This window comes from Melanotaenia boesemani, chromosome 16, assembly GCF_017639745.1.
Source record: "Melanotaenia boesemani isolate fMelBoe1 chromosome 16, fMelBoe1.pri, whole genome shotgun sequence".
In the NCBI taxonomy this organism is placed as follows: domain Eukaryota; kingdom Metazoa; phylum Chordata; class Actinopteri; order Atheriniformes; family Melanotaeniidae; genus Melanotaenia; species Melanotaenia boesemani.
Window position 1 is genome coordinate 16,600,279 of NC_055697.1, and position 15,432 is coordinate 16,615,710.

Genomic DNA, 15,432 nt, shown 5'->3' on the forward strand with positions numbered 1-15,432 from the left:
TTGATGATTAATGGAACATTTATAAATCAATCAGATATTTTATAATCTTTATCTTGTGAATAAGAATATAAGAAAACCCCAAGATCTAAACTAGTTAATACTTAGGAAATAACTTAGTTTTGTAAAATTTCTTTATGGTTATGGGTCTGAAAATGCCCTTCTTTTCTATATTGGGTGTTTTATCTTCTAGCAGAGCCAAAACATGTCTGCTAGTATAGGAAAGCTGATATCTGGGGGGGTGGGAGTTTTTAGTCTTTATTCATAGGGGTGAACAGACAAATTCAAGTTCACATGCAGCATCCAGTTGACAGTGCACATCTGTGAGGCAAACATCTTTTTAGTTCTGTTCGCAATAGCTAAAATATAATAAATGTGGCAGAGCACAGATGTTTCATCCACATGATGCACTTTAAAGTGAACATTCATAAAGCCTAAATGCCCTCATACAGAATCAAACCACAACAAAACCTCAGAGTCTGCTGCTGAGCAAACTACAGATACAGCATAGACCATGAAAGACCCCCTTAGTCCCCGCCTCTGCTACAGTCCTGTGTGTATGTGTGTGTGTGTGTGTGTGTGTGTGTGTGTGTGTGTGTGTGTGTGTGTGTTCTTTTTCCATCCTGTGGCAGTAACACACATTGGAACAGATGTTCAATTGATTCACTTTAACCTAAGAGAGTGTCATAAGTAATCTATGTTTGATCACAGCTTCTGCGTGATATTTTGCTCTCTTGTCTTTTCTCTAGCTTTTTCCTCTCTATTCTCCATCTTTTTGTGTGTCTGTAAAGTTTTTTTTTTTTTTACCTCCAAGCTCATTCTGCTACATTAAAATAGAATAGTTTTTGTTCTTCTTAGAAACATGCACTTTTACTAGCAGCTGTTTATACAAGAAGATGGACCCCACACTGGTCAAGGCTATGAGAAGGAGCTGTGTGTGTCTGTGGCAATGCCTGTGTGAAATCTACTTGATGTTTAATTTTCCTATCAGTAATGTTGCTCCTGAGGCCTGACTGAGCAGAATGAAAACTGTAAATAGCCCTTGAGGAGCCCAGGAGCAGGGAAAACACACTCAGACAGTCTTTACGTGCTGTACACACAAGCCCGCATACACGATTGCTGACACACACACAGTAAAAATGTACAGCTGAGGGCATTAGCTGCTTGTCTAAAAGCCACATTTCAGTAGAGAGGGAATGTTTTGTTCAAGCTGAGCAGAAATCTGACCTCGTGTGGATAGAAGTGTTCCAGTTGGGTTTAAGAGCGGTATTTTGGTCAGGGTGGCTCTTTCTTTCTGTCTTTTGATAGGGGCCTGTTATGAACCCAAATGAAGCTGACTGTGTCTGTAACGTCTGATCAACCAGCACTTTGTCCACCTTGCCCTTGAGGATTCATCTCTCAATTACCATTTCAGTTCTTCAGCTCTTCTCAGCTCTCTTGCTACTCGCTACACACTGCTTCACACTGTCACTTTCAAACAGCTAACAACCGTGTCAGTTTCCTTGTCTTCTTTCTGTTGTTCACTTACTCTCTTCCCCCTCCTTTCTCTCCATCCTTGCATTTCATGGCTGTCAGCTCCATATGCTGTTTAATCTGCAGGAAGAGAATTGTTTTGATCGTTTACAGCTTTTTAACTTGTCCATTCATCAGCGTGGCAGGTCTGCTCAGATAGCCTTATTAGTCTGCAACTCTGATTAATGAGCCTCTATTTTTTAGGTTGTGGGGCTTCAGGGTTGTGGTCATCAGATTGTTTTCACAGAGTGGAGGTTGGATAGCAACATGCCACCAATCCTCAATCAGCTGTCTTCTGTCTTCCCTGCCAGGCTAAAGCTGTTCAGTACAAATGGTCCTGTGGCGATCCCAGCAGCGATGCAGAATGACTACTTTGCATGAATGTGTCGTTTTAATCTAATTTTATAGCAAAATGTCCCTCATTATCAAAAATTTCTCTTGTTGAGCTTGTTCATTCTGAATGAACTCTGACCTGCTATCATGAGAAAGTTATACAGATTTTAAAAGTTGCCTTTAGATGAAGAAATAACTAAATATTTTAGTTTGGTTTGAATAGAAGTCCATTCTCACCAGAAGTTGAGGAATAGGTACGAACATTACTGCATCAAACATGGTAGTGTTGTAATCCATGGTTAGAAATAATTGTAGCCAGTTGTTTTGTGAAGGGCAATGAGCACGTAACATGAGAGGAACCACAATCCATAAATAATTTAATGCATAAAACCCCGTAATCATGTATAGTTTTCTAACCATGTATTTAGCTAAGCTTAACGCTAATGATTTGCAAGTAAGAGCAAAGTAGAAAATTGTGGCATCCCTTGTGAGAGTGAAATAGAAAAGTAAGGGACGTTGGCTTCTGGAAAACTACAAGCTTGCTGGCAAATCAAAACAGTCTAAGTGTGCATTATATGCAGCAAGACATTGAATGTGGGCTTTATAATAGACACATCGAAATGTTGTATGTCCACATCATGTAGCAAGATATAAGGTCTCTATATAGAAGTAAATAGTTATTTTTTCTTTCTTTTCAATCGATGATGTTCAAAAGAATCTTTACAACCAGCAAAAGTTTCTCATTTTGCTGGTTGTTTTCTTTTTCCTAGCTTGCAGTCCAAAAAACATTTGTATTGTTTATATAGCCGTTGGTTGCTGTGCTTGAGTTTATTTCTCAATACAGTATATTTATTTTGTCAAAGCACATGTGAACATTTGTGTCTGCTTGAGTTTAATCTGTATTGCGCCCTCGGCGAGCCACTCGCTTATCCTCCCTCTAGTCTAGTCTTTCATTTTATGTACCGTTGCTCAATTCGAAACAGGTCTGAAACAGGCACAGCAGAGAGACCCCAGCAGCTGGCAGAAATAAACGTAATGAGTTTTTTGAGCATTGTAGCAGGGCTCCGAGGCTCTTTGAATTATAGAGATGTGGAGCAGTGGAGCATAGCTGCCGCGTGTCCACCCGAGGGAAGGTGCACCAGGAAATACTTTCAAGCATCAATCAGCTTGGGATGGAAGATGAAGAGGGATTAGATAGTGATGTCATAAATCCACTTTCTCCCCAGGAAGTGTGTCAGCAGTGGGAATTCTTCCAGAGGTTTCCAGAGGATGGAATGGATTTGACTGAAGCAGTTGGAGGTGGAAATCCTTTGCTGTAGGAACTCAGAACGATACCTAATAATTTTCAGCTTCTAAAGTAATACTGCTGTGCTTTAATGTAAAAACCTGCACAGAGTCAGTATTTCAAAACATCTGCCTATGAAATGAGTTAACGTGCCAAAAGTAATTGCTTAGCTCCCTTTGATTGGGGGGGTTCAGTGACTGATACTGTTGTTAATAAACAGCAGATTTCTCCTTTGATGAATTGTAAATTACTTTGGCATACTTTGAACTGTTTACATGTGGAATCAAGACAGCAACAAGCACTGATGAGTCTAGATGTTGGCATGTCCAAAGTTCATATTCTTTAACATTTTTAAGTTAAATAGATTCACCTAATTTAGTAAATGCAGAACTATGCTGACCATTTGTGTCCCACTGTTGTACGTGAACAAGCTCACATGTGCATTCAAACACAAAAGTTACTTTAATGTCCAGATTTGTCCCAGAACAACAGCACACCTGCACAGACTGAGAAGTTTCACACTTAGGAAGACTTTGCAAAACCTTCCAAACTGTATTTTGCAAAATATCATTAGAAAATGTTGTATGTGTAAACTGTAATAATCCATGAACTTAACTAAAAATCATAGGCTGGAAAAGGCATTTGATCATTATTGTCCAAATGTCTTTCTCAACAGGTGCATACTTAAAGCCAACACTTTTTTGTTGAGTCACCCAATGCAAAAAAAAGAAAAAAAATTATTGCTTTAGTAACTCATCTCTGTAGTATTTGCAAAAATACTACTTCTCCAACTACTAATTGGTGCAGGACAAGGATGTTTCTCTTGTTTGTGTGAGTTATATGTCCACATGTGTCCCTCCCAAAATCTTTCCCCTTTCTAATGTCCTCCGAGTATCATCAGCAATGACCACCCGGAAGATGAGACATTGGAAATCCAGAAGTGTGTGTGGGTGTATGTGTGTATCTGCGTAAGCACCTGTAATGAGCACCACATGTGTGTGTGTATATCAGAGTCCAGGCTAATGAAGCCCAGTCCATTATTTATTTTCCCGTAGCTGTGACGCTTCGCCTGTCGATGCACCTGTGTATACACACACACACATGTATGCATGCACACACATGCACCATCTGTCTGTAATGACCACTTTCTTACATGCTGCATAGTGCTACAGTCCCTCGAGTGGTCATTAGACGAGAGAGCGACGGAGGGAGAGAGACCTGTGCTTTCCATGTAGATTTGAAAGCCAATTTTTTTGGTTTTGCTTTGGGAACAAGGGTTTGGGGGTTCAGGACAGGGTGGACACATTATACTTAGAAAGTGTGGTAAAGTGAGAGAAACTGCATATTTTTTATACATTTCAATGTGCTTTAGGTGGTTTAAATAGTTTGTATGCTTTGTTTTCCCTTTGCATGTAAGAATACAAACTGTCACTGAGGTTCTTCTGCAGCCATAAAATGACATTACTAGCCCTTCTCACATGTGTACTACAGTCAGGTCCATCATGCACCCTTTAGATTTAAATGAGCAACACATTTAAAGGGCTTTTGTCTGCTACTAGAAAACAAAACTCAATTCAAAACCCCCCTGTTTGTTAGTTATTTTGTCAGCAATGGCCAGCCCTCATCAGGGAGGCTGCTCCCATTATATCCACAGCACTTAGCTTTCTGGCCTTGTGGCCCTACCCAAATCCCCTCTGCTGACTCCTGCTAATCCCCAGCAATTGTAGAAGGACATAGCAGACAGAGAGAGGGGGGGGGGGGTTGTTGGTGGGAGAGGGCTAAAACAGAAAGGCAAAAGAGCAGCTCAAATGTGGCTTCCATTTTAATAGGACTTTGTAACTCCCAGTGGAGTTAGAACAGAGCATGAACTTCCCTTTAACGTAATCCTCCTGATTCTGCCCAGCAGAGCGTTTTACATTTAACACCACAGCAATTTGCATTTCATAAAAAACACTGGCATTTAAAGACATTTTCTGCATATATTATACCTGTACTGTGTTTTGCTGAAGAGCTATACTAACAGTGTGTGTACCATATGTGTCTAAAGTGTGTGGTTGTATGCATGAGATTGTGACTCAGGTATCAGAACTTAAAGATGCCTCCATGCCACTTTCTGCTTCTTTAGTCACCAACAGTTTTAGAGGGAGAGCAAAGATTAATTATTGATTTATGTTTGCGTGTCTCTTTTTGCAGGGAGCTGAATGGAAACAACCTCACACGCATCACCAAGAGTGACTTTGCTGGACTGAAGTACCTCAGAGTTCTGTAAGTACTTGCCTTTGTATTCATATGTAATGATGACATTGTTTGTATGTGTGGAACATTTCAATGTCTGAGTTTATCTATTCATGCATACCTGAGCTGTATGTAACATTGCAGCTTGGCATCTACTGATTTGCTGCACAAACCCAGTGAAATGGCAACACATTCATCAAGAGTCCCACTCAGAAGTACATTAAGCTACCGAGTGCCTGCAGCTATTAATGTAATGGACTTATTTCTCACTGTATTCTGCCTGTTGTGGTTGCACTGATTGTCCCTTGGACACACACACTTACTTTCCCTCTGTTCCCACACCTCCACATGCTAGGTGCACACAAGCACTGCTTCTATAGACTCTCAGCATATTTAACACATTCAGGTGAAGTCATTGACTCCCTCTGTGGTGAAATTAAACAGCACTTGTGATTTCAGGTAGTAAAGTAGCCATAAAAGTGTCTGTATGCATACATGCATGCGCACACACTTCTAAGTAGAGATATAGGTGTTAAAAACATGGCCTAAGGGGAAGCTGTGTAGACCTGAACATGTTTTAAATGTAACATGAGCTGAGCATAATTCCTACTACCCAGCAAAGCCTGATTATTTTCAAGCCTCATCGTTACTTGCCCATCCCCCTGTCCTTTCCTTCGTTTTGCAGCCATGGTCCCAACACTCCGCGTCCCCTTTCATCAACTGCCTCCTTTTCTGCTCCACCTTCTACACCCCATCTGGAGGTTAAATGCCTGCATGTAGCCAGCTTGTCACAAGCACGTAAAAAGGAAACAACTTCTTGCAGGAGTACTAAAAACAGAACTTCCCTTGCTGTTAAGGCTCCGATTCTCCCGCACAGCCTTCACTTTCATCTCACACACACACACATACACACCACTCACTACCAAAAATAAGCCAACCATGTATATAATGCAGGATTAACATGCTGTAGGTTTGCTGCTGTGTGTGCTGCTTCTGTGGGGCAACAGCATTAAAACTAACAGAGGGTTGACCTCGGATCCTGCTGACCCCTGGGCAACCCTTGGAGGGTAAAAAACAGGAACAGAGGTTTATCTTTACAGTCAGCTGTTGTCTGTTCTGTCAGCCTAAAATCAACACAGCTGATTTACCTCCATTTATTTGACACTGGAAGCTTGGCTGCTCTAAAAGAGCAGAAACTCTGTGTTGTCTGTTTGAGCACGAGTGAGAAAAGGCAGGACAATAAAAAGAAAAAAAAATAGATAGAAAGACATCAGAGAAATTGAAAGCTACAAGGCCTCAGGCTGTCTGCAAAAAAAAGTTTTCTCAATTCAAAAGTACTCATCGCATTTTTTTTTTTTTTAATTTTTTATTTCCATCTAAATTCATGAGAAAAAGATCTGAAGTGAATAGCACTTTTCTCTCCATGTTTATGGAGTGTGAACAGTGATTAGCATTTATATTCGATGGGGAGGAAGCCCAGACTGCTGAGTTGCAGCACTCCAAAGGCTCACAGGAGACATGAGAGGTTACCTTCAACACAGAACAGTTGTATACCTAATGAAGGAAAACTCTTGTTGCTTCTAATGCCGCTGGACACTTTTCTCTCTTTCCTGACTTTGTGTTATTGTAACACTTCCAAAACTACCCGAGACTCTCTTAGAGTGTTAACTTTGGCAGTGTAGTTGAGGAAAAGATCTGTTCCTCTTTATGTGGATGCATTTTATGTTTGTTTATGAATGGCTAATAGCATTGATGTAAGCCTGAAACTCTGGTACTGCTGAGCATTGTCCATCAAGAACATGTTTTGGTTTTTCTTTGACTGAATCAGTTGTAAAGATGGTGGAGCTCAAGACACAACTTTCTGACCCCCTGCTTACTTTTTGTCTCATCTCCACCAAGTTGTTACACCCTTCGGACCACACCAGAGCTCAGATTCACACTCTCTGAACCACCTTGGAAACTTTCCTGGCTGCTATCCCTGCGTCCTTTGCCAAGATTCCACACTGTGCCCCCAGTCCATGCCACTGCCTTGTGTGGATGTGTGTATGTGTGTGTTAAGGAGAGTGGGAAATGCTAAATATACTGAACTCAACTACATACTGTGAGAAGTCTCATCAACCAAACACCTAAAGCCTCCTATACTTCATTAAAGCTTGAGCGATCATCAAAGTCATCTGTTTCTCCCTGTGTCATTTTCTGCAGGCAGCTGATGGAGAATCAGATTACGGTGATCGAGCGTGGAGCTTTTGATGACATGAAGGAACTGGAGCGACTGTGAGTACCACCTAGGGTTTTCTACAGGCTGAACACATTATTTCTTCTTTTTTTTCAACTAGAACTTGAAATAAAAACCCCACACATCTGTTGATCTGCTTTCAGTACTTGTATTGGTTGAGGGTAATGAGATTACCATTAGGCACCAGTTGTATGTTGAGGGTAATGAGATTACCATTAGGCACCAGTTGTATAAAAAGTCAGGCACTTCCCCGTCAATCTATTGTGGTTTGATGGTGCTGAGAGGGTACAGTTTGGGGCTGGGAGTATTTTTTTTATTAGCTTTGCCTGACAGGAATGCCCTCTGTGGGATATGTGGGCTTAAAAGGCCTCCCCCACCGCAGACCTTGGCTCATCTGGACAGCACCAGGACTCCTCGACAGCTTGTAAAGCGGCTGGGAAAACACACAGACAAACACAATCAACCACACCTCAACCAGCTCATTAGTAAATCAATTGCACAACACACATGGAAACCTGCACAGCAGATGACTTTATGGACACACACACTCTTTCTGGCAGACACGGTGGTTAACATATAAAAAGTCTTTTCTCTGATCTGAAACCCACATTTACCATCTATGTTACCAATCTTGAGGCCATGCACACCTCTCCTTCTCTCCTCTAAATGCAACTAGTCCAAACATTCAGTAGATATTTCCATGTGCCAAACCAATGTGGAAATGAAGTGGCTCATTTTTCGTATGTGTAAAAGCCACTAACCCACCAGCAGGTACAGTTCAATATGAATACAGCAGCAGCAGAACATTAATGTCTATTAGGCTCTAAATCTCCTTCTCAGCTGGCCAGGCACTCTTCTTAGTGTATACTGTGAGGGGGCACAAGTCCCAACATCTGTATGAATGAGTCTGAAGGCATGACACTGGCCTGCCTGTCACATTTGAAGCCTTTCTGTGCTGTTGCATTTACTCCTGTGTGCCTCCAAAGGGCCTTTCAGAGAAGAGAGTTGCGGTTTCCAAAACATTAACAACAGTCTGTTCCTCATTGACTTAATTATATTTGCAAAAAGCCTGTGAGTCTTGGATGTTAGTTGTTTGACATTGACTTGCTCATCCACTTCTCTTAACTCTGTTTTTAAGAATGTTGTACTGATAGCTTCTGCCAGATCAAAATCTGTTTATGTTCACAGAACTGGTAAATGTAATTCTCTTATTTAAATAGAAATGCAGTTTTTCTGTTGTTCTGGAGAAGTCAGCAGAACATGAAGGCGCAGCATTGTAATTTAACTGTACAGAGACAATTTACGGCACTGTGTGCCTAGCAGTTTAATTCCCCTGAACTTTCAGTTGGATATTTATGTGACATTCAGAGCACATTGAAACACAATAGCCTGTGGCTAAGCTGATTCTATGGCAGCTAGAAAAAAATTGTTCACAGCCTACTCACTCAAGGACACGCATGCAAACTCACTGGTTGATCGTACGTCTTCCCTGCCGCAGGCGGCTGAACCGTAATCAACTGCAGCAGCTTCCCGAGTTGCTGTTTCAGAAGAATCCTGCCCTGTCTCGACTGTAAGTACAACCTATTTTCTTTTTTCCTTTTTTTAAATGACTGCATATAGTTCCTTTATTTCTGACAGCATACATGACATTTCCCTTTGTCCTTCTTTATCATTATGCAACAAACCAATGTTACTCATAGATGTGAGTCTGATAAATGTTGGCTTTGGTTCGATTAAGTTTAAACACAATTAAAGAAAGATTTGGATTCAATTTCAGTCGCTGGAAGGAACAGCAAGACTGATTGAGAGTTATTAGTGTGTCAGATCTTATTATAAGGATATGAGCTGTTATTTGCACATTGTTGGACCCTCCTGCCAAGTCACCTCATTGTTGCTCTGCTTTTAAGTGAAAACACTAGTGACAAGGAGTTGATGTGACTCAAGCATGGGACAGGTTTTTTAAAAGACTTCGAACTCAAGTCCAGGTGAAAGGATGTCTGTGTCGCTGAATCGGCTCATTTTAGTTTAAATCCTCTAAGCTCCCTCTGCCAGTGGACTCCCCCTCCATCATATGAATGAAATGTGTCATCAGAGTTTTTGTTTCTTTATAAGACCAGTCCCACACTGTCACACACCCACACATCATTTCACTTATGCAGCCCATGCAGTTAGACAGTCCCACAGAAATGCTAAACTTTTATTCCCATCTGCTGCAAGGCTTAACAGTTCTATTTCTTTTCTTTTCTTTCTTTGGGTAATCAGTGTCCTTGTTACCAGCTGATCATTCCAGCTCCCATTTCAGTTTAGATTACCTGGAGCATCTGGGAATAATGAAACAGTGGGACATGGAAAAATCATTTCCCTCCCATCTATCCTCATAATGGTACCACAAACCAATGACCCCAGCTTTAGCCCTTCATCTGTTTATCCTTTGTTTGATGTTTAACACCATCTTGAATCTATCTGTCACTTCCTTGTAACTATTTCCCAATGTCAACTATTTTTATGCCAAAACTGGCCTCCACAGATGGAGGGCAAAGTCTTTTCCTATAGGGAAAGGATGACTGTCTACCGGCACGCTAACACTGGGCAGGACTGAGTTGTCTGTCTAGCTGGAATTAGATGCAGAGCAGGCCGAGGCCTTCCAGACCAGCGGACGGCCTTGAACAAGTGTGATTAGTCCATGTGGAGCAGCAGGTCCTGCCAACAGCCAGAGGATTGTGCTAACGCAGCTCTGCTGTTCATCCAAGCTAACTTCATGGTCATTAATCTAAACCAAGAGCTGGCTTCCCTGCTACAATCTGGAAAATGACACATTGTTTAACATTGCTCAATGTGTCTGTGTTTACACTCATTTGTTCATCCTTGGCTGGATTAAAGAGATCTGTAATGGAGCTTGAAGCTTTTCAGGTGTAGAAGTGCCATGGGTTTAACATTTTCAACAAATGTGCAATCAAGGGCCATGAAATTGATAATAACTCAGCTTTTATGGTGCATGTGGTTGATTGACAGACTATACTTTGTAAAGACTTCCAGAGCTTGTTAAAGATTAATACAATGTCATGGCAATGTGGGATTAGAAGCAGCAGTCAAAGACAAAGGTTTTTTTTCTTTCTTAAGGTGTGTCTTAAATCTGCTGTGTCTGGGCTGCACTTCGGCTTCTGGTTGAAGTCTGAAGCTGTTGGGTTACAGCCTCGCCGTGCTCTCGCCAGCAGCTTTTAATGGACTTAAAAGGTCCTCATCTCCCAGAGGAAGAGTTTTGATGCTATATCATGTGTGCATTTGCGCATGTGTCTGAGGGTGACTGAGAGAGGGAGGACACACAGATGGAGAATCAGAGTTTCTTTTTTGTGTGTGCGTGTCTTTACACTTGCTCAAAAAGCTCACGGGGGCTTATTAAGGTCTACCTTTATGATCCCAACAAGTAAGGTTAATGTGAAAGCCCGCTGCCCTCAGGTGGAGCACTAACCCAGATGGTTTCTCTTCTCTTAGAGGCAGAATTAATTGCTCCCCTTCTTTTTTTCTTTACTTTTACACTATTGGCGTCTCTTTTTCTACCTTCTTTATTTTGTTGCGCTCAGTCTGAAGTGAGGGCTTTGGGGAAAACTTGTATAACAAAGTGGCTATTTGTCGTAGACATCCCGCTGAGAGGACAAACAGAAAAGAGGGCAAAGGGACAGAGGAGCGAGGGATAGCAGATGAGATCATTGTTCTCGTTACACTTTAGAGGAAAAGCTACTGGATTAATACTGGCTGTCCGTAAATGAGCATTGGAGTGCTGTTTTGTGGGAAGTTTTTAAACACTTCCCATGCAGTCATTAAGCTAATGGGGTAATGAGTTTTCACTACAAAGAGAAGATGGAGAATTAATGCAACTGCTCTTGTTATGGCACTAATTTTGGAAAGAGGGCTCTACAAAAACTTACCAAGATCAAAACAGTCCCACATTTTCATATACAGAAATAATTATTTTTTCCAAGTAGTTCTGCTAAAGCTCAAAACTTTTTAAGTGCAGATATATAGTGTGTCTTCTCGTGTGCACACAGCAGACTGTGCAAATATATATTTAGGGTTTAGTTTTGTGTGACGTACCTCCCCGTATACATATCTGCTCTTGTGCCTAGTTGCATGCCTGAGAGATACAGAGACACTGATGTATGAGGCAGAGGGAAGATAATTGGAATTGATTAAAGATGATTAGAGATAGTTAGGGTTAGTTAAAGCCGCCTGTGATGGATGGCATGGGAAAGGTGCTGCGGAGGTGAGAGGCGCTGCGAACAATAACAGTGAAAATAGAGTTGCATTCATCACTGTTAACAACCTGTTGCCCCAAACCTACCACCCTTGACATCTCCTCATCCCACTTCCACTGCACTTCAGATCTGTAATCTACTCCTTCGTGGTTGTAATTAGTGTCTTTTCGCAGTGGGAGAGCAGGAGGAAGGAAGGACTGCAGGATGAAGGGGAAAAGAAGCATAGGTGAGCAGATTGGGAGGAGTGGAGAGCAGTTAGCCTGATAGCTGGCCCCAGGGAATGGCATCTGGTTGCAGCTCAGGATGGGTGGATGGAGGAGGAGGTAGAGGGGTATTTTGTGGTTTCTGATTGCCGTGTTACTTCTTGCTGCCACAAACAAATACCGGCAACAACACAGGTTTGTTTAAAGGGGTGTTGCTTTCATTAATGGCCAGCTTGGGGTGGGGGTGGGGTAGCTGGGAAAGGATTTCCCTTGTGCATCACCTCAGGAGGTGTAAAGGAGGAGCAGGGAGGTGGAAAGGGTGTGGTAGTACCTACTCTACAAGGGAACTGAGGAAATCCTGGCAAAGGATTGGAGGTAGGGGTGTGTCTCATCACTTTTTAAGATCCTTCATTTTTTAGTTTCAAATTAATACCTAGCAACGGGTGTCCCAGTGTACACAAAGCCCAAACACACACACTGAAGCTGACTGAGACATTCACACACACAAGAGAGAGTAAAAAAAATAAGGGAAATGTAAATAACAATAATTAGATACAAACACACAGAGAATAAAGCTATAATTACATATCTGTGTGCTAATGTGTGGATGGTTTGCACGCACGAGGGATTACACTCTTTATATGGCTTTGACTGCAGATAAAAGAGCCGCTTCGCTGTGTGTTAATGCAGAACTGTCTCTTCTGTTTGTGTTGAGGGATGCTGTGTTTTGTGTTTGTTGATCGCTTGATGCTTAGGGAACAGTAGCTCAGTGTGAGAAGAAAGAGTTGTTTGGGGGGAAGGAGGCCTAGAATAAATAATGTGCACTATCATTAAACCTATAAATCATTTCTCTGTCATCGTATTCCAACTTGTTTTTGACTTTGTTATCATTCAATTAGCAGCTTTTTCTCCTTCTCATTTCTGTCAGATTGGTTGGCTTGTAAACTCGTTGTGGTGTTCCAGGACTTTTGGTGCCACAAAGAAAAGCAAATTAACTCTTTTGGCATTAACTTTTTGTGTATGACTGCATAAAAGACCAATGTGATTTCTTTTTTCATTCTTTCTACTCTTGGCTGTTTTATGGTTAGTGTTTGTATAACACTGGGTTGTGTTTGTCTGTGCATGTGAGTGTGTGTGCATCTAGCAGGCTGTTGATGCTTGAAGCTGGTCTTGTCGTTTCCCTCTCTTTGTCTCTGCTGATGAATGACCTGCCTCAGTGTGCTGGGTCCTCTCTCTCTCTCTCTCTCTCTCTTTCTCCCTCTCCCTTAGAAGACTGTTTGGGCCCCTGCTTGGCAGCAGTCCCCATGGCAACCCATCTTTATCAGGAGGCTTCTGTGCCATCAGTGGCAGACATCCTGATTTCTTGACTGTGGTTTGTCTGACTCTAAGTAAACACTGACAAGTCAGACCTCAGTGACTTTAACTAGCAGCAGGATGAAAGCAAGAAAAATGGCTTTATAAAATGGCTCAGTTAAAATAAAATTATCATTTACTTGCCACTAGATTTTTTTCTATCTTAACAGAATATACTAGTTTCATTTGCTCACAGTTTTTTGCATTTCTATCTCTGGGATGTATGGTTCCTTTACTTCTGAAAAATGTAACCAAAACATTTTTTTTATATTTCTTGTAGAAAAAAATTGTTCAATGTTGTGTCACCACAACAGACGATAATAAGGCAGTCTGACATCGAAGCGATATCACTTTTAGCAGAATAATGTCAATATGTTATGTTACAGCATGAAGATGTTATTTCTTTAGAGTAACAACAAAGAAAGCTAAAAAACAGTCAGAATTCAGTCACAGGTGCTCACTTTTCTCCCTCGTGCTGGCAGAATTTTGTTGTTCATGCAGACAAGGTGAATTTGTTTATCCTAAACAGCCGTAGTTACACAAGACTGACATTCTTAAGGTCAACCTGTTTGGTCCCTGTAGCTTTTTACCATAGCAAAATCATGGAATCACTGTCATTCACCTAGCATAACCAGCCTCAATCAGATCAGTGGCCTTTTCCTTTGTGGCTCAGTCAGCTATAGTGGAGACATGTAAGACAGGTTTTCTTTTACGCTTCTATTGCCTACAACTAGAGTTATTAGATGTCTTTAAATGGATTGCCAGCTCACATTATCATTGTTTATCTTGGTTTCAAATAAGTATATTTGCATTAAAATGTGAACGAAACTTCTCAGTTTTTATTTTTAAAAAGCTTGAAAAAAATAAATATAGGTCTTGAGGTTAGACTTTTGGAGGGAGACGACCTTGCAGCCAACCCAAAAAATACCTGGCAGGCCTTAACTCCTTGCCCCTGTCTTTCTTCCTGCCCCTGTCCTTGTCAGCTGGTAAAAGTGGCTTTTATGGCTTGTCACTGTTTTCTTTACGAGTCGGACCGTGTGTGAGAGAGAAATGCAGACCAAACCATGTGAGGAGAGCGGAAGCCAAAAGGGGGTAATTTAAAAACCACTCTGCCATCTGAAATATTCACAACCGCAGCACAAAAGACAGTAAGAAAGAAAGAGGCCAAAGAACAGACGGAGGAGGAAAACAAAGTTGGAGAGGAGAGAGGAGAGATGGTCGGAGGTGCAAAACAGAGGAGCAAAGATGCAGCACAAGCAGGAGGGGGGGGGCAATGTTTATATTTCTTAACGATTCTGTATCCTTCCTCATGAATAATTGAACAGATGTATTGAGGCTTGTTAAATATTCACACTAAAGCGCTGGGACATCAATGGTCTATGTGCGTCTTTGTCCAGTGTCTGGTACACACTGCTCTACATACACACTCCTACCATATCTGATGCTCTAAATATTCACACACGCAAGCATGCACACACACAAGTTCTGTTGCGATGACCGTCTCGATCACAAACGTGCACGTTCATGTGAGTGTGAATGTGTGCATGAGCGTCTTCACACTGGGGACAGGTCTGGTCATTATGAATTGATACAGCATGAATAAGACATCACAGTGTGGTCTAGATCCGTCATGAGTATACACACACAGGGATTTCACTTGCGGAGCTGCCGATGGAGGCCTTCTCCTCCTCCTCCTCCTCTTCATCCCCTCTGAGCGGCTGCCGACAGTTTGCCTCTTTGACGGCTGGCTCTACTGCCTCCAGATTGGAATTGACACAACTGGGAGAAAAGGCTACCCTCATGTCCTCACATCCACACACAAACACTGTCACACATACACTTACTCTGGAATCTCAAAGCAGGGGTTTAAGGAATGCTACAGTTCCATTCCAGGAATAACAACCAGTGTGGTACTTTTAGGGTAGTCCTGTTTGGGGGTGTTGTTTGTTTGTGCTTAGTGGCTATATGTGTACATAAGAGGTCTGTACGAAGTATGAATGCAGTAATCACATTGAGAAACTCAGA

General features: G+C 41.7%; 1 protein-coding gene across 2 annotated transcripts in view; it reads left to right on the forward strand.

The window, feature by feature from the left end:
• Positions 1-15,432, forward strand: part of slit1a (slit homolog 1a (Drosophila)) — an 83,037-nt gene that overhangs the window by 4,658 nt on the left and 62,947 nt on the right. For both annotated transcript variants that reach the window (XM_042009649.1, XM_042009650.1), the window contains exons 2-4: positions 5,321-5,392; positions 7,565-7,636; positions 9,097-9,168. In XM_042009649.1, the coding sequence (XP_041865583.1) occupies positions 5,321-5,392; positions 7,565-7,636; positions 9,097-9,168 (216 nt within the window). The remainder of the gene's footprint in view (positions 1-5,320; positions 5,393-7,564; positions 7,637-9,096; positions 9,169-15,432) is intronic.